This window comes from Eschrichtius robustus, chromosome X (assembly GCF_028021215.1).
Source record: "Eschrichtius robustus isolate mEscRob2 chromosome X, mEscRob2.pri, whole genome shotgun sequence".
NCBI lineage: Eukaryota > Metazoa > Chordata > Mammalia > Artiodactyla > Eschrichtiidae > Eschrichtius > Eschrichtius robustus.
This window is the reverse complement of record NC_090845.1, coordinates 117,138,974-117,162,225: the sequence shown is the minus strand read 5'-3', so window position 1 is coordinate 117,162,225 and position 23,252 is coordinate 117,138,974. Positions and strand designations below refer to the sequence as shown.

The window sequence follows — 23,252 nt, the reverse complement described above, 5'->3', positions numbered from 1 at the left end:
AGGGAGAACATTCTCTCTTTTCCGAGACCCTCCGGGCTAGAGAGCTAGGGTAATTTTTGACCTAGTTGTCCTTGTGTGCATTGCTGTGAGCTTTTATTAAGTATTTATGTATGTAGCAGTTTATGTTTCACCAAGTGCTTTACAATCACTTTTATTTGGCTTGGTAAAGTTTTCCTGGAATCCCATCTATTTTACGATCAGGAGAGTCACTTTTGTTTGCTTAGCACCTCCCTGTGTACAGCCTCACACAATAGGCCACTTGTTCCGGCAGGAGAGCAGGTGCAAAGAGTCAAGGAGCTAAAGGCACCTGCAGCTACTGGGGCGGTTGGAATGGGGGTGGTTTACACTTCAGTTCACCTTTCCTTCCCTCCGTTATTCTTTAGTTTTATTGCTGGCAACTAGAGAGCGGCAGTGCCAGGCTTGGACCTGCCAAGGGCAGAGCTATTCTGCTAGTCAGACCTTGGCAGTGTGGTAGGCTCTTTCCCCTGTGCTCGTGGCTCTGTTCTAGTTCCTCTGGCCATGCCCACCGTGGCCACTGTCTTCCAGCAGGCAAACACCTGCTGAGTGTGTTTCCTTCTGCTGCCCAGGGCTGTGACTGCAGCCTAGATTCTGGGGCTCTGAGGCTGATTTTAAGAGAAGGCAGCAGAAGTGGCAGCTCCACTTTCTTCAGACCAGACCTTTCAGCGTCCTTGGGCAAGTCTAACACCTTATTCTTGCTAGTTCCTTCTCCCTCCCATCAGCCACAATGGCGCTCTATGCCAGCTCCCTGGGTGTCATGATGTGATGTAGGCTGCTGTGTGTGTCCTCGGCTCAGGAGGTGGGAGCGCTGCATGCTCTCAATCACAAGTTTGCAGGGGAATCCAACACAGTCACTAGTTGAAGATTTCATTTTCTGAGGACCAGATTTGCCAAAGCCAAAACCAGGATCTGGTCCATGAAATACAAACTGGAGATAGTGAGCTAGAACACTGGAAATTCAGTACCTCCAACTGTCAGGGTCCTGTGGCCGAGCACAGGGCTATGTAGGTGCTTAATCGGTAAGTGTGGAATAAAGGGGGGGTGTTTGCATTCTATACCGATGGAAGACAGCAAATCCTTTCTCTGACCCCAAAAACTGAGAACCTAGAAATTTCACTGTCAGATTTGAAACCCTCTCGAAGTCACTGCCTTGACCATAGCAAATATAACAGATGGGTTAGAAGATTTGTTTTCACAACAGTAAAATCTCATTAAATCAGGCCCAGAAGTGGGCCAAAGTTTACAGTATTGGAAAAGGGTTTGTGATGCAAATTGATATTACTAGCAGGTGTGTATCTTGGGTGGGCTCAGTGTCAGGGGCCCAGTGATTGGTCCCTGGGGATGGGACAGAGGCTGAAGGAGTGGTGCTTGGGCTGTGGGAACTCTCCTGTCTGGCTGGCCCACGTGGGAAGTGACCCACCACCTGAATACTGATGTTCACTGGGGCACCGGGCAGGAACTCTGCCATTCCCTAGCTAGCCGTTGGTTTCCACAGTGGCACAATCTAGCAGGTGGGACACAGGGGCAGGTTTTCCTGGCAGGGCCCAGACAAAAGTCCAGTGTAAGGCAGGTCCTCAGTCACTGGCTGCAGATTTGGGGGGAAGACCCCAGGGGAACAGACTGACAAGAGCTGGGCCGAATAGGTCAGAGTCTCCACCACCGAAGGTGAGCTTCGGGTGAGGTCTTCAGTCTCAGTTCAGTTCAGTTCAGCAGACGCTTACTGACTGCCTACTGTGTGCCGGGCACTGGATAAAGCAGAGGACTGACTCGGGGGTGAATACAAACAAGGAAACCAAGGTGGAATTCAGGCCGTATGGCCTGGGAAAATAGAGCGGGCAAAAGGAAGTCATGCCTGAACATCTGAGATTCACTCCAAAAGCATGAAATACTGGCTCCGAGAAGCAAGACTAATTCCGGAGACTGGGGCCTGATGGGCCAGGCAGCTAAGCTATCACCTTCCTGCCTTTGTCACCATTGGCTCAGGATCTCGGGACGCCTAATCCTGCACATTGAAGGTTTCAGCGCGTGTAAATGACTGTGGCTAAGACAGGAGAAGCTGACAGCAAAATAGTGGCAGGAATGTTGAGCTTTCTTTTAAAGTATTTCAGCAGTACCCATTCATGTGAAAACAGTTTATCCTTTGCTCATAATCTTTGGCGGTTCATTAAATAAAGTTCAGCAGGACATCCAACGCAACATTTAGGAGGCTTTCCTTTGTGAAACGCAACGCGAGAATTCAAGGTTCACAAGTCACACTCTTCCCTAACTCAGACTTTGCCTCTCCCTCAAACTGGTCTTGGGTCAGTGAAGTGTGATTGCAAGTGGACTTTTCAAGAGTCCTATTCTTCATTTTGAAGATCCCTGCATTAAAGAATAGATGTTTGTTGGAGACCCCGCAGGGACCCAGGACAAACAAAGCAGTGTTCCAAAGAGAAAGATTTGAAAAAGTGACTTTTCTGTCACAGAGAGGAGGAATATGAAATGTGGCGGGAGGAGAGAGTGAAAAGGCTTCTGACACCCAAAGTTGATCACTTGGGAAACTTGTCTATCTGCCCCGGGCCACAGGCAAACAATCTCTTCTTCAGTGGACTAAAATTAATTCTGAACCATTTGAAGTCCTAACCGGCAAGTTCTCCGCCTCAGATGCCCCGTCCCCTGGAAGCTTTGTGAGGCCACCTCTGCTCAGTGCTAGCTGCTCACACTTTCTTAAGTCCTCTCAGTGCGGGGATGAGCAGATTTAAAGCTTCCCCTAACTATTCATTGCAAGGTTTATTCATCCTCCCTCAGGAAATCCTCTTCCAAATAACATTTATTGAACACCTATTGTGTGTTGGGTGCTTTCACATAATAATACCAGCCCTCTCATAGATGTGCTGAGTCCTCTTGTAAACACTTCACCTATGTTATCTCAATTTACTAACATTCATTATATCAACTGATCCTCAAAACAAATGCAGGTGGCATTATCCCCATTTCACAGATAGGGAAGCTCGAGTTCAGCAGGGTTTAGTTACTTGTCAGAAGTCACACAGTACCAGCTTTTGAACCTATGTCTTGACTCCAAGGCCAGTGCTCATTCCACCACATGACTCAGCCTTTCTAAAACGTATTGTCTTTGCTGTCTCAGTAAACTATGTAGGCCAGACTAAATTTTACCCCTTAAAAATAATTATTGATCATTATTTTGAAAATCAGTTACTTTCATACAATGTTGTCATGCGTTGAGGTGTGTGACCTGTTCTTTGACCCCTTCCTCTTGGCTCTTCTATTTGGGGGAAGTTACAGCTTCAGTCACGTTCCACCAGCAGCGCTGCCAATAATAATTCGCACGGCTACTGCTTGGTCTCTCTGGGGCTCAGTTTGCCCATCTGTAAGAGGAGTGCGTTGAACTAAATGATTTCCGGGGTCCTTTCCAACTCAAATATTTTTGAGTTAAAATCTAACTTAAAAAAAAAATCAAAACTAACTTCAAAACAGGTAAAGATCATTTCCTTTTCATTTAACTCCAGTGGGACAAGAAAACATCTGGTTTTCCGGGCTACTTCTCTGGGCTAGAAGGACTCGGTAAATGAGTTTGGGGTGATTTAATAATAAATCCCCATCACACACCCTGCTCTGTTACATTTCCGCCCCCAATTATTGAGCTTTGACTTACATATTTTTTGCTGTTTTTATAAGCCTTACACTGGATCAAATTCCTTTCCTCCTTGGTATGTTCCCCTCAAGGACACCCCTCAGAGAACCCTTCACCAGCCCTGCTTGCCCTGGCTTAGTATCCTGGCCGCTTGTGGTCAGGGCTCAAAGCCCAGGAAGCAGTTCTCACCAGCGTTCCCACACATCAGGCTCTGCCTATCCCGCAGTTCTCGCAAGAATCACTTTTGCTTCCTTATTTACTTTTCTCTCTCCTCACCTCCAGGCTCCTCTGCAGAGTCTGCCTCTTCAGACAGACATTCAGGGGCTCCCTTCTCAGGCGTTTTCTCTCCATCTCCCCATCTCTGCATCCTGTGGTCGGTGACATCAACTGCTCAAGCTTTCCTCGCCATCTGGAAACTATTCTTCGCTCCTCTAGGTTTAAATGACTTCTTGATTATATTCCAAGACCAATCTTTTAGTCTCTCCTCACAGTGAGGTTTGAAAATAGGCTGAAAACAGATTCTAATACAGTTATTCCCTTATGCAGGTAACGTCCACTAAATGAGGTGTAAATGGGTTTACAGCTCCCGGATTTCTTCTCTACCTTTTGCTTCCTTTCTGTTGAAATCTATTTGTGATTTCTGAAAGGCTATTGTTTGAGAATAGAAGTACTTCTTGGAGTATGATGGTCATATCTGTTTCTAGCACTCTCCTGGCTGAAATTTGCTCTGAAGTGGTACTGCTGTACCAACAATTATGCAAAACATTTTTCCTTAAATATGTGCATAAATAAATGAGAAGCAAATTGTTGCTTTCTTTATTAAGCATATTTACAAAACTCAGCTCTTTCCACCTTTATTTTTCTGTTCATTTATGTAAATTAAGACTGCATCTTGGATAGAAAAAGAACATTTTCTTAGGCCTATTAATAAGAAGGGTTTTCTACCCTGTGTTCTAGTTTTTTTATTCATTCATTCATTCATTCATTCATTCATTTATTTTCGGCTGTGTTGGGTCTTCTTCGTTGCTGCGCATGGGCTTTCTCTAGTTGCAGTGAGCAGGGGCTACTCTTTTTTTGCAGTGTGCGGACTTCTCATTGCGGTGGCTTCTCTTGTTGCGGAGCTCGGGCTCTAGGCGCGTGGGCTTCAGTAGTTGTGGCACATGGGCTCAGTAGTGTGGCTCACGGGCTCTGGAGCGCAGGCCCAGTAGTTGTGGCACACGGGCTTAGCTGTTCCACGGCATGTGGGATCTTCCCGAACCAGGGCTCAAACCCGTGTCCCCTGCATTGGCAGGCAGATTCCCAACCACTGCGCCACCAGGGAAGTCCCTCTAGTTTGTTTTTAAAGCTATTTACACTCTTGAACTGATGAGGATGAGTATAATTTTTGTGACTTTCTGTTTGAATTAAAAAAAAAAAAATCCCACAAGGACTCAGAGGCAAAGAATATACAAATCAATTTTCACTGCAAAGTAAAGGAGCTGTTACAGTGGAGGATTACTGGACTGAATGTCAATATTATGACATAGTATGAGTGTGTTTCATGTTTGGTAATTGCAATCATTGTTGCTTTTGTTGTGGTCATCCATGTACAATGCTTGGTGTCAGTCTGTTTATCTCTTGTAAAAATAAAATACAGTGTGTGTGTGGGGGGGAAAAAAAAAAGCTATTTACACTCTTTAAATTATCCCATTTTTTCACAGTGATTGTTGCAGCCAGAGTACTTTCCAAGGAAACAGTCTGATAAATCACTGAGTTTGGGTAAAGGGCTACTTGCAATACTGCAGTCTCTCCATAAGATGGCGCTCTGAGAATGTGAGAGCTGTAACTTATTTGTAGGTCATCTATAACCCCGGCAGCAACGTGAAACTAAATAATTGGTGGGGGGAGGGGGACCAGTTGGTTTTTCTAAGACTTGCTTTCAAATACTTGCCACTAGTCTAATGCCTAGGAAAAGACGGAAAGTGAATTTTCTAGCAACTTCTCTCTCCAAAATCAGCAACGTGCATTTAAGGAACCTTTTAAAGAAGGAATTTATTCTAAAGGTGGGAGTTATGATACTAAGTACTGACTACTTGGGAAAGTCCCTCTCAGGGTCTCAGTTTCTTCATCTACACGATGAGTGGATTGGACAAGATGCACTCTTAAGTGTGCTTCCATTTTCAGTGTTCAATATTTGAATCCACTACACCCGTGCTGCCTCAGCCAGTACAGAGACAGGAAGAAAAGATTGCCCATTTTACACATGTTTGACTCTATTCCTCTTCTACAAGTGCTCTCTTTGCTTCAACTGTCCCAAGACCAGCACGCCCAGATGTCCTGTTTTAATTAGGTTCCTTTTCTCTTTACAGCTTTTGCACAGGTTTTCCACTTCCTTCTCCCCCATCCCTGACCAATCAGCCTGAACAGAGGCATGTCCCCCTTTCACTTCACAAATCAGGTTTGCTTGGTATTAAGGCAGTCATTTTCCTGCTAAGCAGATACCACACTGGGTGGGGGAGGGAGACACCACAAGTAGTGCTTAAAGGTGACACTTCTGACATCACACGTAACATGTCCACTTAAGAAAAGTATCGATTTAGGAGGTAGGAACTTCTCTCTACTTTTCCTCCTCCACTGGCCAGTATTCGTTGCCAGAACCGTGTCAAAGCTTTAGGAAAAAGCAGTGTTCTGGAGAGAGGACAATTAATCTAATTAGAGATGAGCGTTACTAAGTAGATAGCCCATCCTTAAAATCCCGCGTGGCCGTCAGTGTCCCCATTCCTGACACTCCAGGCAGTCTGGATGAGGAGGATTGCGGCTGCAGTGGCTCACCCTCATTCGAAGCCTGTCATGAACCATTGTACACCAGTGGCGCAGAGGGAGTGAGTGGAAATGAAATGTTGAATTAGTTAATTCATTAATGCAACTCTACAGAGACACCCCTAACTGAGTCCCTCTGGCCTTGAAGCTCGGAGCGTGCATGTTACCTAAAATTCCCTGGGGTTACATCACATATGTTGCATTGCTGCAAGGCTGGGAGACATTCTCCAGCATTCATTTGCCTATTGTCCTTAGAGATTTCAGATCACCTTTGGTGTTTGTCTAGTGCCGCGGTGGTGGTGGTGTATTACTTATTTCTCTAACTTCAATACCTTATCTTTCAAGAATGCAAATATTTCACTGAATAGTGATGCTGTTGGATATCTGTTTGGGAGAAGAAACTCCATACACAGGGCTCTCCCCAAGGGCTTTTAAAGGGCAAGCCCAGGAATCTGCTGAGTAGATAAAGACAGCAGTTGTTGCAGGCACTGTTGCAAGGCTTGTAGACCATTACCGGTAGCTGGCTAATTGTCTCATACAGTGGGGCAGTGTGGTGTGGAAACGTCAAATATTTAGTCAGCATGCATTCTCTCTCAGGAAGCAATAGCAGCGGAGTGGTTAAGAACAGAGGCAGCTGGACATGGACTCAAAGGTTCAAACTCCAGCTTTGCTATTGACTAGCTGTGTGACCTTGGGCAAGTGGCTTCACTTTGTGCCTCAGCGTTCTCATCTGCAAGAAGGGGCTGATAATAATACTGTCTATCTCATCGGGTTGTTAGGAGGATTAGGTGTGGTGATGCAGGGGTTTTTTTTCCTCGGTGCTTGGAACAGTGTCTGGCACAGAGAAAGCACTCAGTACTGACAGCTTGTGTTATTACAACACCAGGAGGTGCTTTAGGTGGTACAAAAGAGAACTAACCAAGCGTCTGCCTTCAAAGAGCTCACAGACTATGCGGGCTGGCAAATGAATGTACGTAAAAGGAGCACGAGCAACCCAGCATGGTACCCGCAATACATTTGGGTGCAAGGGCAGCAGTTCAGAACGAGTCGGAGTGGTTCTAGGAGGCCCTCAAGTCCCATCAGGAGAGGACTTTAGGCGTCTGCCGGGAAGGTGGGTAAGAACTTGAATGGCTTTTTTTGCCTCCGTTTTGAGAGTGGGTACTCAGAATAATGCACATTCTTAGTCACATCCTCGCTAATATATTGACTGTCCTTTTGAAATAGACAGGCTAGCGTTACCTCATGGAAGAGTAGAAAACATATAGGCTGTGTTTAACCTAACGAAGTAGAATCTGTGACCTGATGGTAACCATCTGAGGTGTGAAGGAATTCCAGGGTGACATTGTGTATATTGGCCTAAATATGTGTTCTCATAAGAAATCACCTTTAAACCGGGGCTCTAGTGAGGGCCAACGTAACTCTTATTAACAAGAAAGATTTCCCAGAGGCCCTGAGCTATGCATAGGAGTTAGGCCCACTTTTTATTTTCCTTTTGTTTGTTTTTTGTTCTTTTTTTTTTTTTGAATTTTTGAATTTTATTTATTTTTTTATACAGCAGGTTCTTATTAGTCATCAATTTTATACACATCAGTGTATACATGTCAATCCCAATCGCCCAATTCATCACACCACCACCACACACCCCCCGCCGCTTTCCCCCCTTGGTGTCCATACGTTTGTTCTCTACATCTGTGTCTCTATTTCTGCCCTGCAAACCGGTTCATCTGTACCATTTTTCTAGGTTCCACATATATGCGTTAATATACGATATTTGTTTTTCTCTTTCCGACTTACTTCACTCTGTATGACAGTCTCTAGATGTTTTTTGTTCTTGCTGTGGTTGTTTCATTTTGTTTTCTTTTGCCTTAAAAATAACTACTATATAAAATTTCGCTCATTAAAAATTAAATTATTTTAAAGATTTTAAAGTGTAAAAGACATAGAAGGACATAAAAGAAAAAAAAGTCAAACTTCCTCCAAAATCTTACTCTCTGGAAGTAACCACTTTTACCATTCTTTTTTTTTTTTTTTTTTTTTTTTTTTGCTGTGGGTTTGTCATATATGGCCTTTATTATGTTGAGGTAGGTTCCCTCTATGCCCACTTTCTGGAGAGTTTTTATCATAAATGGGTGTTGAATTTTGTCAATAGCTTCTTCTGCATCTATTGAGATGATCATATGGTTTTTATTCTTCAATTTGTTAATATGGTGTATCACATTGATTGATTTGCGTATATTGAGGAATCCTTGCATCCCTGGGATAAATCCCACTTGATCGTGGTGTATGATCCTTTTAATGTGTTGTTGGATTCTGTTTGCTAGTATTTTGTTGAGGATTTTTGCATCTATATTCATCAGTGATATTGGTCTGTAATTTTCTTTTTTTGTAGTGTCTTTGTCTGGTTTTGGTATCAGGGTGATGGTGGCCTCACAGAACGAGCTTGGGAGTGTTCCTTCCTCTGCAATTTTTTGGAAGAGTTTGAGAAGGATAGGTGTTAGCTCTTCTCTAAATGTTTGATAGAATTCACCTGTGAAGCCATCTGGTCCTGGACTTTTGTTTGTTGGAAGATTTTTAATCACAGTTTCAATTTCATTACTTGTGATTGGTCTGTTCATATTTTCTGTTTCTTCCTGGTTCAGTCTTGGAAAGTTATACCTTTCTAAGAATTTGTCCATTTCTTCCAGGTTGTCCATTTTATTGGCATAAAGTTGCTTGTAGTAGTCTCTTAGGATGCTTTGTATTTCTGCGGTGTCTGTTGTAACTTCTCCTTTTTCATTTCTGATTTTATTGATTTGAGTCCTCTCCCTCTTTTTCTTGATGAGTCTGGCTAATGGCTTATCAATTTTGTTTATCTTCTCAAAGAACCAGCTTTTAGTTTTATTGATCTTTGCTATTGTTTTCTTTGTTTCTATTTCATTTATTTCTGCTCTGATCTTTATGATTTCTTTCCTTCTGCTAACTTTGGGTTTTGTTTGTTCTTCTTTCTCTAGTTTCTTTAGGTGTAAGGTTAGATTGTTTACTTGAGATTTTTCTTGTTTCTTTAGGTAGGCTTGTATAGCTATAAACTTCCCTCTTAGAACTGCTTTCACTGCATCCCATAGGCTTTGGGTCGTCGTGTTTTCGTTGTCATTTGGCTCTAGGTATTTTTTTATTTCCTCTTTGATTTCTTCAGTGATCTCTTGAATGTTATTTAGTAACGTATTGTTTAGCCTCCATGTGTTTGTCTTTTTTACGTTTTTTCCCCTGTAATTCATTTCTAATCTCCTAGCGTTGTGGTCAGAAAAGATGCTTGATATGATTTCAATTTTCTTAAATTTACTGAGGCTTGATTTGTGACCCAAGATGTGATCTATCCTGGAGAATGTTCCGTGCGCACTTGAGAAGAACGTGTAATCTGCTGTTTTTGGATGGAATGTCCTATATATATCAATTAAATCTATCTGGTCTATTGTGTCATTTAAAGCTTCTGTTTCCTTATTTATTTTCATTTTGGATGATCTGTCCATTGGTGTAAGTGAGGTGTTAAAGTCCCCCACTATGATTGTGTTACTGTCGATTTCCTCTTTTATAGCTGTTAGCAGTTGCCTTATGTACTGAGGTGCTCCTGTGTTGGGTGCATATATATTTATAATTGTTATATCTTCTTCTTGGATTGATCCCTGGATCATTATGTAGTGTCCTTCCTTGTCTCTTGTAACATTCTTTATTTTAAAGTCTATTTTATCTGATATGAGTATAGCTACTCCAGCTTTCTTTTGATTTCCATTTGCATGGAATATCTTTTTCCATCCCCTCACTTTCAGTCTGTATGTGTCCCTAGGTCTAAAGTGGGTCTCTTGTAGACAGCATATATATGGGTCTTGTTTTTGTATCCATTCAGCCAGTCTATGTCTTTTGGTTGGGGCATTTAATCCATTCACGTTTAAGGTAATTATCGATATGTATGTTCCTGTGACCATTTTCTTAATTGTTTTGGGTTTGTTTTTGTAGGTCCTTTTCTTCTCTTGTGTTTCCCACTTAGAGAAGTTCCTTTAGCATTTGTGTAGAGCTGGTTTGGTGGTGCTGAATTCTCTTAGCTTTTGCTTGTCTGTAAAGCTTTTGATTTCTCCATCAAATCTAAATGAGATCCTTGCCGGGTAGAGTAATCTTGGTTGTAGGTTCTTCCCTTTCATCACTTTAAGTATATCATGCCACTCCCTTCTGGCTTGCAGAGTTTCTGCTGAGAAATCAGCTGTTAACCTTATGGGAGTTCCCTTGTATGTTATTTGTCGTTTTTCCCTTGCTGCTTTCAATAATTTTTCTTTGTCTTTAATTTTTGCCACTTTGATTACTATGTGTCTCGGCGTGTTTCTCCTTGGGTTTATCCTGTATGGGACTCTCTGCGCTTCCTGGACTTGGGTGGCTATTTCCTTTCCCATGTTAGGGAAGTTTTCGACTATAATCTCTTCAAATATTTTCTCTGGTCCTTTCTCTCTCTCTTCTCCTTCTGGGACCCCTATAATGCGAATGTTGTTGCGTTTAATGTTGTCCCAGAGGTCTCTTAGGCTGTCTTCATTTCTCTTCATTCTTTTTTCTTTAGTCTGTTCCGCAGCAGTGAATTCCACCATTCTGTCTTCCAGGTCACTTATCCGTTCTTCTGCCTCAGTTATTCTGCTATTGATTCCTTCTAGTGTAGTTTTCATTTCAGTTATTGTATTGGTCATCTCTGTTTGTTTGTTCTTTAATTCTTCTAGGTCTTTGTTAATCATTTCTTGCATCTTCTCAATCTTTGCCTCCATTCTTATTCCGAGGTCCTGGATCATCTTCACTATCATTATTCTGAATTCTTTTTCTGGAAGGTTGCCTATCTCCACTTCATTTAGTTGTTTTTCTGGGGTTTTTTCTTGTTCCTTCATCTGGTACATAGCCCTCTGCCTTTTCATCTTGTCTATCTTTCTGTAACTGTGGTTTTTGGTCCACAGGCTGCAGGATTGTAGTTTTTCTTGCTTCTGCTGTCTGCCCTCTGGTGGTTGAGGCTATCTAATAGGCTTGATGGGAGGCTCTGGTGGTGGGTAGGTAGAGCTCTTTACCATTCTTTTATGGATCCATCTAAAAATTTTCTGTGTATATTTGAACACATATAAAGTGTATGAGAGTAATGCGTATACAGACCCATTTTTACCGCAAATAGAATCACACTGTACATTCTTAACCAGTACTTGTATTTGTTACAGTGTATCTTGGATTTGGTTCTATATCAACACATATAGATCTACTTGTTGTTTTAATGTCTGCATAGTATTCCATTTTAACACTCATGGCTTTTAAGATTCTGTTCTACGTTTTGTCTGGCTAAGGAGAAAGAGTAGAGAGGTAAGAAACAGAACATGATATTGGGGATGGGGGAGAGATATTGAGACACCTAAAGGGATAGGGCAAGATCAGAGTTTTTGAATAGTTTTAAAATAGTGCCACTAAATTTTAGCAGCTGTAGACATCAGTCGAACCAGTACTTTTGGTTACTGCTTCGTGGAGTAAATAAAATAAAGTTTTAGAGCTAAGCCATAGGCCAGCTCTTCCCAACACTTCTGTAACCAGAAACCATGCTTAATTTACTAGAGTCTTTTGAGGATTTAAATAGCACATGGATAGAGCAGAACAGTGGATGCTATTTCGACTTCCAAAAAGTTTGGCAAGCTTTTAAACTCAAAGCTGTTTTTAAAAAATTGAGTCACCATGGGATTGGGGAGCAGTGTTTAGTGCTGGCTCCTTACCACCAAGTCCATGGCTTGGAGGTAAGAAACAAAAAAAATAGAGCTAAAGGGGCATTTTTCTGAATGGCAGAAAATGGACAGTAGGGCCACAAGGGATCAGCTATGGGACTAATTTGACTTAATAGTTATAAATGACTTGGAAGAGGGAGTACAGGGCAAAATCACTAAGTTGGCAGATGTCTTTACAGTATTCCAATGAGGATAATAAACTTCAGGAAGAGGTTTGTTTTGTAGGAGTGGGCATAAAAGTGGCCGGCAGGCTTCGATAGGAACAAGCCCAGGGAAATGTCTCTAGGGACACATTCCTGAAGTTCATTTCAGAAGATTTATAATGAGCCTTACGTCTTTCCCTGTGACTTGGGTCTCTGCTTCAGGTATCAGTAGATGTAAAGAAGAAGGAGATGCGGTTGGCAGTATCATCAAGAGGGAGATTATATTTAAACAGACAGCATTATATATGAACACAAAAAAAGGAGGCTAGTGGGGAGCCGATTCACACCAGATATATAAGCAAAGAATGTTGCTTTACGTTTCTTTAATACAGCCCCCAAAGGCAATTGGTATTTGATGGTTGGTGATCTGTGTATTCACTAACTTTTAAAGTTAGGTAAGCTGAATGTGTTAGGCTATCATTTTAGAAGAAATGCAATCAGATGTTCTCTTCAACGTTCCTACAAAATATTTTTCTTCTCAGAAGATGACTTTCAGTTATAAAAGTCAGACCTTGATTTCCTGACCTCCTCTGCTATCATGCGTGGTAGCATCAAAGCTTGTGCTTAATATTGGCAGATGCATTATATTATGGAAGGGAGCATCTAACACAGTCAGATCAGTATCTTCTGAAGTTGTGAAATTTTCAGTAATAAAGAGATAATGAGGTCTGCCCTATCACCTCACACTGTGGTTGAGAAGCTCAAATAAGCTGAGTGATACAAAACTGCTTTGTAAAATGCTGTGCAAAAATACAGTAGTATTAATGATTCATTGCATGTCATAATTTGGGATTAGAAATACAAACTGATTAAATTCTAGAAACTTGTCCTTTATAGATATTAATGTAAATGTACAAAGATTGGTATGCAAGGATGTTCTTTGCAGCATTGTTTATATTAGCAAAATATTAGAAATATCTCAATTGTTTATCAGTAAGGGATTGGATAAATAAATTATGATCTAGCCATACAGAGGAATAAGAACAAGGCAGTTATTTATGTTCTGATGTGGAAATATATCCAAGATATATATTAAGTGATAAGTCGCAAATCAATATGACTAGTATGATTCCAGTTTTGGTTAAAGCTACATGTTAGTATATGCATGTGAAAACCCCTAGAAGAATATGTATCAAACTGTTAACCATGGTTCTCTCATGGAAGGATAGGATGATACAAGAACTTTTGCTGTGTGCTTTGTTTATTTCTGTACATTTGAATTGCTTATAATGAGCACTATTATTTTTGTAATTAAAAATATTAGTAAAAGAAATGAATTTACCCTTAATTCGACTGCTTTATTGTAATTTTTAAAAAAATGTATAAAGTAGGGGCAAAAGACCTGCAAATTTTTCCATTTCTTTAAGCAAATATTCCATTATCAGGATGAGAAAAAAGCAAAAAAGGGATCAAAAACCTCTTCCCCCTTTGGTAACAGTGTTCTGGTCTTTCTACATGATGGAAGATAAAGGAAGAAATGAAATCTGTTTCTTGTTTCTGTTTTGCGTTTGTTTGTTTTGCAAGATGAGGAGTAACTCTGCGTAGAGGTCTGGAACCATGGGGGCAGCAAAGAAACCACCTCAGTAGTGAATTACTGTCCCAGTCGAAGTTGCCAAAGCCCCACACTGAAAGGCAGAATTACCCAGGACTGTAAATATCCCCATTCTCGCATTGGTAAGGATGTCCATAGATACCTTGAAACTTCAATCCTGAAGCGAAAGCCTATGGCTCATCCGGGGGCAGCACGTCAAAACCTTCCCTTGAGCTGGTGTTCTGTCTTCCCGTGGAGAACACAGACAGAAGCTGGCCGGCATAATTTATGCTGCAAATGGCTTAGGAAATCGTCCTGAAAAGCAACCCAGCTCACAGACCTGCGGGAAATGATGGGAGGAAGAAGTGGAGGAAGGAGGAAGAGGTAAAGAACATGCAAGAGTCTTTCTTCTTCAGATGAGTAGAAAGCATACTCAGAGTTAAGGACCTTCCTGTGTGCTTCCCTGGCCAAGACCCAGCAGCTCCCTTAGCATAGCTTTTCTCACTCTGCATGCTCTTCTGGACTGTACACTAGACTGAGGGCACAATAAGGACAGAGACCTTGTCTGTCTTGTTCATTGGTGTATCTCCAACACCTAGAAAAAAAGGATGTTGAATGAATACTTGTTGACTGTTGAATGTTCTCTACTGCAGATAGACTCTATCTGGAGCGGTCTACCTTTGTACCATGCAGTCATCCCATGGGTTGGAAGGCTGAAGAGAGCTTGCGGTCAGCTTGACCATTGGTGCCAAATACAGTCAACTTGCACTTTGCTTGGAACTCTCTTGTGACAAACCTTTTCTTTACCTTCATGTTTCCCAGATACAGCCAAAAGGCAGCAAGAAATGGAATGAAAAATCAGTTCAACCTCCATGAGCTGAAAATGAAGGGCCCTGAGCCAGTGGTCAGTCAAATTATTGACAAACTGAAGCACATTAACCAGGTATGTGTATATCCAACAAAAATGGAAATGACAAAAAAGTGATGGATGGACGGTGTCCAGTGTTCAAACAGTATTTTTGGGCTTTTGGAGAGGCAGCCATTGTTCATTTTCTCCAAAGAGTGTCTCTGCTAAAAAAGGACTTCTGACCCTTGTTTTCCACCCCACTTTTAAATTATAAAGAAAATATTGTAATATAAGAGAAAACGGAAGGAAAAGCATTTCTCACAACCCAACTAGTCTATTTTGTTTTCATTTTTACACGTTCTTTTTTAATATTTGTTCATAAAATCACACACAGACTTTTTACATAATTGGAAGTATACAAGTGATTTCTAGTTCTTAAAATTAACACTACATTGGAAACACTTTTTCATGTTGCCATATATCTTTATATTAATCATTTTCTGTGGCCGCAAAAGATTCCTTTAAGTATTAATTATAATTAATCAATCTGCTTTTGCTATGCATTCAGATTGCTTCAAATTTTTACCAATATAAATAAAGCTACCTTTCCTGCATAGCGCTATCTCCTGATCTTAGATCATTTTCTTAAAATACTGGGGTTATTGGGTTAAAGGATATGAGCATTTTAATGCATGTTTCCAAACCACTCTCCAATGGGGATGTATCAGCTTTCACTGCCACCAGCAAGATACGAGAGGACCAGCTTCACTGTACCCTTGCCAACTTCTGACTCACTGCCATGCACCGAGACACCCACAGATTCCCTTAACCTGTACACAGTTTTTCCTCTCAGAAGGAGTTTAGTAACTAAGACACAAATAGAAGTCAGTTGTACCATCTGCTTGTGATTGCTTTGTGGCCACAATTTTTTAAATGCCATCAAAAATGCCACCAGATACCAGAGTGACAGTGTTCCTACCCCATGGTCCATGGGTGGGAAGGCGCTGGCACCACTGACTTCTATTTGTAGCCTAGGAAGAACTTAATGAAACTAAAATCCTTATGCGAGGACAGAGGTTTCTGTATGACAACGCTGGCATGATTTCATTTTTTAATATAAGTTTAGCAGTGAAATTTTTGCGGTTTTTAGAAAATGTTTGGAAGGGCTTTCTAATAGTGGTGTGTTTCACTGCAAATGGCATGTGAAAGTAGTCACTACACTTTTGAGTAATAAATAGTTGTTACTGCTGCTGAGAACAGGATAGTGGCAGTATTTGCATAACAGATCCTTCTTTTGGTGAACTCACAACCTCACTAAGTTCTATAAAGCCTGGTTAGATATAGTATGATTATTTCAAAACACACCTCTGAAGAGTTCAGAGCACAGTGTAAACCACTCACTGCTGAACTGGTGTGCTTTACCTGGGGACAATGGCGGTATTTCTCCTCTGAATTATTTCCAAATTATCTCAGACCAAATGTGTCTGTGTGGCTCCACTCAACTGGCTAGACCCAAGCACTGGTGAGGCTAAAATCTCAGGGTCCATTACTGCGCCCCTAATTCTAAATGAAGAATACTGTCAACAGATCTCTTTGGTCAACAGACGTTAAGGAACACCTGCTGTGTGCTCAGCCAGGTACCAGGGAGTTTGAGGATTCAAAAGAAGTCTAACCTTCTGTTTTCACAGCTTCCTTGGAGGAGACGCACAAGCATGGAAAGTGCTTAAATACAAATAAAAGGCAGCCTGTAAGACAGTGATGCTGTCCTCAGTTTTGGGTGGTTTGCTTAGGCCTAAGGTGGGCTAGGCTAGTGTAAGAAGGATTTCATAAGAAATATCAGAGAAAGTCCTGTGGCTGGATGCCCACCGTGAAAAAAAGGGAAAGCTGCATCAGACCATATGATCCAATAGTCACTAAAAATATTTATAGCAAGCCCCTTTAGTAAAGACTTTGGATGTTTGATATGAATGCTGTGGGAGACCATGTAATATCATGAAAAGAAGATGGGCTTTGGATCCAGATGGATCTGAATTCAACTGTGGATCTTACTAGATATATAACCTTGGGCAAATCATTCAACCTCTCTGAGCTTTAGTTTTCTCATCTGGAGTACTTAGAGTTAACAAAACAGTCCCTTACAAGGTTATTATGAGGATGAGAAATTATATCTGTGTATCTATATCTATATTATCCCATTATATAAAATTTATATATAATTATACACTTTTACATATATACACAAATATATAATTACATGTGCGTGACACAGTTAAGATGATTATTACATTCAGGATTTTCTCTATAGGCAGGACTTGAGTGAGTTTGAAAGGGAGCAGTATTCCAATACTTTTTGCCAGTCTGATTCTGCCACCCAAATTTTGGGTGGATCAGAAAGATCCCTTTGATGCATCTCTTTTCTCTCCCATATTGTTTCCTTCTTTCTCTTTACACTAACTTCCAGCCACAAAAGCTGAAGCCACTTCATATGTAGGGAGGTGTATATTGTCAGTGTCGGAAAGGTCACCATTATAATTACGTTTGCCATGGATGTACGTGTGAACATTTTTGGTTCCCTTACAAATACCATTGAGCAACCAATTAATTCTCATTGATAGACCAGTTTTACCTGTTTCAATTGAGCTGTTAAATTGGTTGGGCTCCAAACACCCACATTGATTTTTTTTTTTCATCTGTGTTGCTTTACATGGCCAAAACATATCTTCTTTCAGACCCTCAATAAAGTTCATATTTTGGCCATGATTCAATCTGAAATTGAGATACTTTAAGGGAAGTCATAAAGAAGAATGTTAGGATGACGATGATGTTGATGATGATAATGTGTTGTATTTGTATAGCACTGAACTATATTTCAAAATGCTTTCATGTCCTAAAAGTCTAACTGCTCATGTTGGAAAAAATATCCAGCCTGGAATTGTATAAGATATAGTACTGTCAAAGAATCATGCTTTTCAGGAGCTCACTGTTACCCTTGGATATTATTTCATCCTCACTGCCTCCTGCGAGGTACGTGATAATGTTTGTCCCTTTTTTATAGCTAGGGAAACTGAGGCAGAAAACCGTTAAAGGCTGTGCAGGCATGCTGCCAAAACATCCAGTAAGTTCAGTTGAAAATTCCATTAATCATCCAGATGTTGTTTCCTGTACACTGCCAAACATCTGGATTCACTGAATGCCTGGCGAAATTGACCTAAAGTTTTAGTGATGAGGAGGTAGAATCAAGTTAACTTGCCCCAGTTCACATGTAAGGGAGTGCTGAATCCAGGAGTGTAATGTTATTTTCCTAAGCCCCTCACCTGGTGCTGCATCTATTAAACTACAGTAGGATGCTCCAACGTACACAACTATAGATGCGGAGATACTTCTGTCTATGCATGTATGCCCATGTGTGTCCATCCAGATGGGCTGTAGCTAGGCCGTTTATGAGCACATCCCAAAATAACTCTTCACTTTCTTCCATGGAAATTCTCAGCTGCCTCCTTTCAGGTTATGGTTACTGTTGATCGCACTGGAAATAATATATTCACTAAGGGAATAATGTAACATTATTTCCATATTGACAGTCCCACGGTGTAACCTTGAGGGGATGGGTTCAGGGTCAGGCCTGGGCCTCTTTCCTGGGAAGGCCTGCAGGTGTGGAATGTCCTCCCCTCCTCCTTCCAAGCCAGAGTTCTTGTGTAGCATTCCCACGATTGGAAATGAGGACCCTTTTTACTTCCTTTTCAGTTTCTGATTTGTGTGAGGATTTATCGTCTTGTGTTAGGAGAGGAATTGAACTCTTTTAAGTCTTCAGTGTCAGTCCTGGAATTTGCTGGGCCATATTGCTTTAAAAAACCCAAATTCTGTTTTTCTTAGTGTCCTGCTCCAGGGCTCCTGCATGGAGAGAAGACCCCACAAATACCAGGAATGATCACAATACATTCTTTCCCACATGACACTGTGGGCCGTTTGTCCTCTAACCCAGTTCTGTTGGTAATATTTTCTCTCTATGAGTAGCTATGTAGTTAGTGTTAATTTAGCAGTACCTCAACTGCTACAGAAGTTATTGTTCCCAAGGACAATCTAGCTTGTTTATTGTTCTTCCTCAGTTTCAGTTCAGGTTCAAATGAAATTCCAGAAATTGTTTCCCTGCCTGTTGTAAACGGTTGAAGCCACAGCAGTCAATACCTGCTCATTTAGTGTCAGAGCTTTTCATTCAAAGTGGGATAAAGTCTCATCTGTTTGGGATGGTTGAAATGCCCTACTGAATGGCGGGGGTGTGGACGAGGTGGCCTCTTAAGATTCCTTCCAGCCTTGTGATTCCGTGATTTGTGGCTCAAGGTCAGGCTTTAACCCAGCACCCTCTTGTGAACAAGTCTTGTGACTTTATTCTCTGCCCTGCCACTCTTTTTAAAACACCCTGTTCCCAGGTCACCCCTTTCTACTTTGTAACCTCTCGTCTTTTCAGAGATTCTTCCCTTCCCACCAGTCTTCCAGCCTGGGCAGATGGAACTTAAACTTGCCCTTCCCCCCATGCAATTCTTCTGTTCTACTGCCTTGTTCTCATTAGGCTATGAAAACATTAAACTGTAAAAACACTTTTGCATTTATCACCCTCCTCCAGAATCAGATAGGTGACCTGTCTTGACATCTTGTTAGCCATGTGACTCCATATGAATGATAATAATTCTGCCATAAATTTGCATAGCACAATTCAGTTTGTAAAGCTCTTTCATGTACATTACATAAGTTGATCTCCACAATGACTCTGAGAAGCAGACATTATTACCTAGATTTACCAGATGAAGAAACTGTGGGCACTGGAAGTCTAAGTGATCTTCATATAGTAAGTGGTAGAACTAGACCTAGAATCCAGGATAATGGATTTCAGTCTGTGCTCTTTCCTTCAACATCTTTAAAGCCATGGCACACTTGCTATGGTTAGCACGATCCATATATAAAAGATGTGCAGAAGTACAAAGAGCAGAGACTCCTTAATTTGTCTAACGGTTTCCAAGTCCCTAATATAGTAATGTCTATGGTCTGAAGCTCTAAAATCAGCAGCAAAGAAAGAATAAGCACGTTGTTTACCAAGTCTCAGTTGGGAAGAGTCTTAGAAAACTGACCACCACAGTGTACGGTGTGGAAACTGAGGCACTTTGGGTTTGAGTTATAGACAGCAGACAGACTTTTGATTAGCTATCTTGGATTCATAAAATGATTTTAAATGGTCGAAGAAAAATTTAAATGTAGAGCAGACAGTGGAATGTCTCCACTTCCATCCCCCTTCATCAATACCGGAAAAGTATGTTTTAAGATGCCTGACGGATTACTCTGGTGTCATGAAAAGACACTGACTTTTGAAATAGAGAGTTACACATTTTGTTTTATAACTTTATTTATCTGTTTGTGTATTTGTTTTTGGCTGCGTTGGATCTTCGTTGCTGCACGCGGGCTTTCTCTAGTTGCAGCGAGCACGGGCTGTTCTTCATTGTGGTGCGTGGGCTTCTCATTGCGGTGGCTTCTGTTGTTGCGGAGCACGGGCTCTAGGTGTGCAGGCTCAGTAGTTGTGGCGCACGGGCTTAGTTGCTCTGCGGCATGTGGGATCTTCCCGGACCAGGGCTTGAACCCGTGTTCCCTGCATTGGCAGGCAGAGTCTTAACCACTGCGCCACCAGGGAAGTCCCAAAAGTTATACTTTTAATCAGTTAATTAATAAAGTTGTTACATGTGAGAAAAGTACCCAGGACATGCCTTAGTATGTAATTTTTAAAAATCTTTAAATGAATCTCAGGCATGATCGAAAATGCTTTGAGTAACTTTTTCCGTAGTCTTCTCACAATAAAACCAGTGAGGGTCATAAAATGCTAGCGTACTCCAATGGTTGCTAGAAAAGCTAACACTGATCTAAAATTTCTAAACAAAAGGAGAAACCTTTTGAGAGTCAAATTTTAAAAAAGGCCTTTCCAAATGAAAATATGTGCCAGTGTCTGTCACACTTCTTCACATACAAATAGTGTGGCAGAACTCTAGTAAATGCCATTTCCATAGGGAGCCAGAATGTGTGTGTGTGTGTGAAAGACAGAGTATCTACAATGGCATGTTTGTTTTTTTTCTTTCACATCTTTATTGGAGTATAATTGCTTTACAGTGGTGTGTTAGTTTCTGCTTTATAACAGAGTGAATCAGCTATATGTATACATATATCCCCAATATCTCCTCCCTCTTGCGTCTCCCTCCCTCCCATCCTCCCTACCCCACCCCTCTAGGTGGTCACAAAGCACCAAGCTGATCTCCCTGTGCTATGCGGCTGCTTCCCACTAGCTATCTATTTGACATTTGGTAGTATATATAAGTCCATGCCACTCTCTCACTTCGTCCCAGCTTACCCTTCCCCCTCCCCATGTCCTCAAGTCCATTGTCTATGTCTGCGTCTTTATTCCCATCTTGCCCCTAGGTTCTTCAGAACCTTTTTTTTTTTTTTTAGATTCCATATATATGTGTTAGCATACGGTATTTGTTTTTCTCTTTCTGACTTACTTCACTCTGTATGACAGTCTCTAGGTCCATCCACCTCACTGCAAGTAACTCAATTTCGTTTCTCTTTACGGCTGAGTAATATTCCATACAATGGCATGTTAACAAGAGCCAATGAATGACTTCTGAGTTACAAAAGGACAATGTGAATTGGTCTTTAAATACCAGACCTAGATTCTGTGGAGCTAAACATGATTTCATGAAACAAAAGGGAATTAGCTGATGCGTTCCAAAACACATTTATCATTAAAAAAAAATCTTCTGTCATTTTGCTTAATAGCCTGAAAAATAATTACAGCGTCTGGTGGCTTTGGGGAGCATGTGTTTTTAATATCTTAATTACTATGTACAGTTTAATAACACCGCACCAAGATGAATTCCCAAGTATTTCATATTAAGTTTCTTGAAAATGAACTATTTGCTTTATTTAGAATATACAGGATTAAAGGTACTTAAATTGGGTCATGTATTTTAGTCCTTGCACATTAAATTAAATTATTCAAAAATGGAAGATGAGTCAAGAGTGGTAGGCCAAAATGTTGTTGATAGCAGCGTTGTGGTGATCTTGACTTAACAATGAAGGAAAATACATGATCCTTTTTCATTGCAGTATTGTACTCTTTCATAAACTTTTTTTAAAAATTTATTTATTTATTTATTTTCGGCTGTGTTGGGTCTTCGTTGCTGCGCAGTGTTTCTTTAACTGCGTCGAGTGGGGGCTACTCTTCGTTGTGCTGCACGGGCTTCTCATTGCAGCGGCTTCTCTTGTTGTGGAGCACAGGCTCTAGGTGCGTGGGCTTCCGTTGTTGTGGCACGTGGGCTCAGTAGTTGTGGCTCACGGGCTCTAGAGCGCAGGCTCAGTAGTTGTGGCTCGCGGGCTCAGTAGTTGTGGCTCACAGACTCTAGAGCGCAGGCTCAGTAGTTGTGGTGCACGGGCTTAGTTGCTCTGCGGCATGTGGGATCTTCCCGGACCAGGGCTCGAACCCGTGTCCCCTGCATTGGCAGGCGGATTCTTAACCACTGCACCACCAGGGAAGCCCCATAAGCTTTTTTTTTTTTAGTAGGAAGTATTAGAAGTGTTAGCTATGGGAAGACAGGTTTTACATATGAAAAGGAAATTCTGTCAAATTATAAAGACTACCAGGTTTACAAAGTTAGAAATGTATTTCCAAAATATCTATGAAATCCATAGGGTCTCATATTCTATTTACATCTACCTACTGACCAAATGCAACAAAGCAAACATAAGCAGTTACAAATGATTGCTCTCTACCCCCATAAACCTGGATTATAAGCAGTATATTGGTATATGTATGTTCAAATACTATTTGGAAACTCAGAGACAACTTTTACCCAGATATATTTATGAATATATATATATCCTGCCTCTGGACTGTCAGCTCCTTAAGTCTGGGATCCTGCATACAACTCTTTGTCTTCTGTAGCACCCAACATAGTGGCATATACAGAATAGACCCTCATATACAGTATTTTATTGATCAGTTCATTCAAAGAACGCAACCTTTGCTGCCCTCAATTTATTTCTAAACTTTGATTTAATTTAAGGTACTTTTCACATTCAGTATTAACAAGTTTCTGTGCTAAAGGGCAGGGTTACATAAGTACAGGATTATAGTTTGCAGGGGCCTTTAGGTCATAGGGTCCAACCCTCTGATTTTATAGATGAGGAAATGAAAGCCAAGAGAGTGGAATGACTTGTCCAAAGTCATACTGCTAGTAAATGACAAAGCTGGGACTGGAAAATGAACAGATCAATATTGTATAGTGACTTTGCTCTGCTTCCAAAGGCTCTCATATAATGCAAAACATGCTTGCAGACATGCAAGCACATTTTCTTATACAGTACTCCCAATCATAGCAGAAGCCCCTACTTAAGCCGTTCATCTTTGGAACAAAAAGTGGTA

The 23,252-nt window shown here is 41.1% G+C and overlaps 1 protein-coding gene across 2 annotated transcripts in view; it reads left to right on the top strand.

Annotated features, from left to right (window-relative positions):
• Nucleotides 1–23,252, top strand: part of GPC3 (glypican 3) — a 432,614-nt gene that overhangs the window by 304,488 nt on the left and 104,874 nt on the right. For both annotated transcript variants that reach the window (XM_068533011.1, XM_068533012.1), the window contains exon 6: nucleotides 14,770–14,890. In XM_068533011.1, the coding sequence (XP_068389112.1) occupies nucleotides 14,770–14,890 (121 nt within the window). The remainder of the gene's footprint in view (nucleotides 1–14,769; nucleotides 14,891–23,252) is intronic.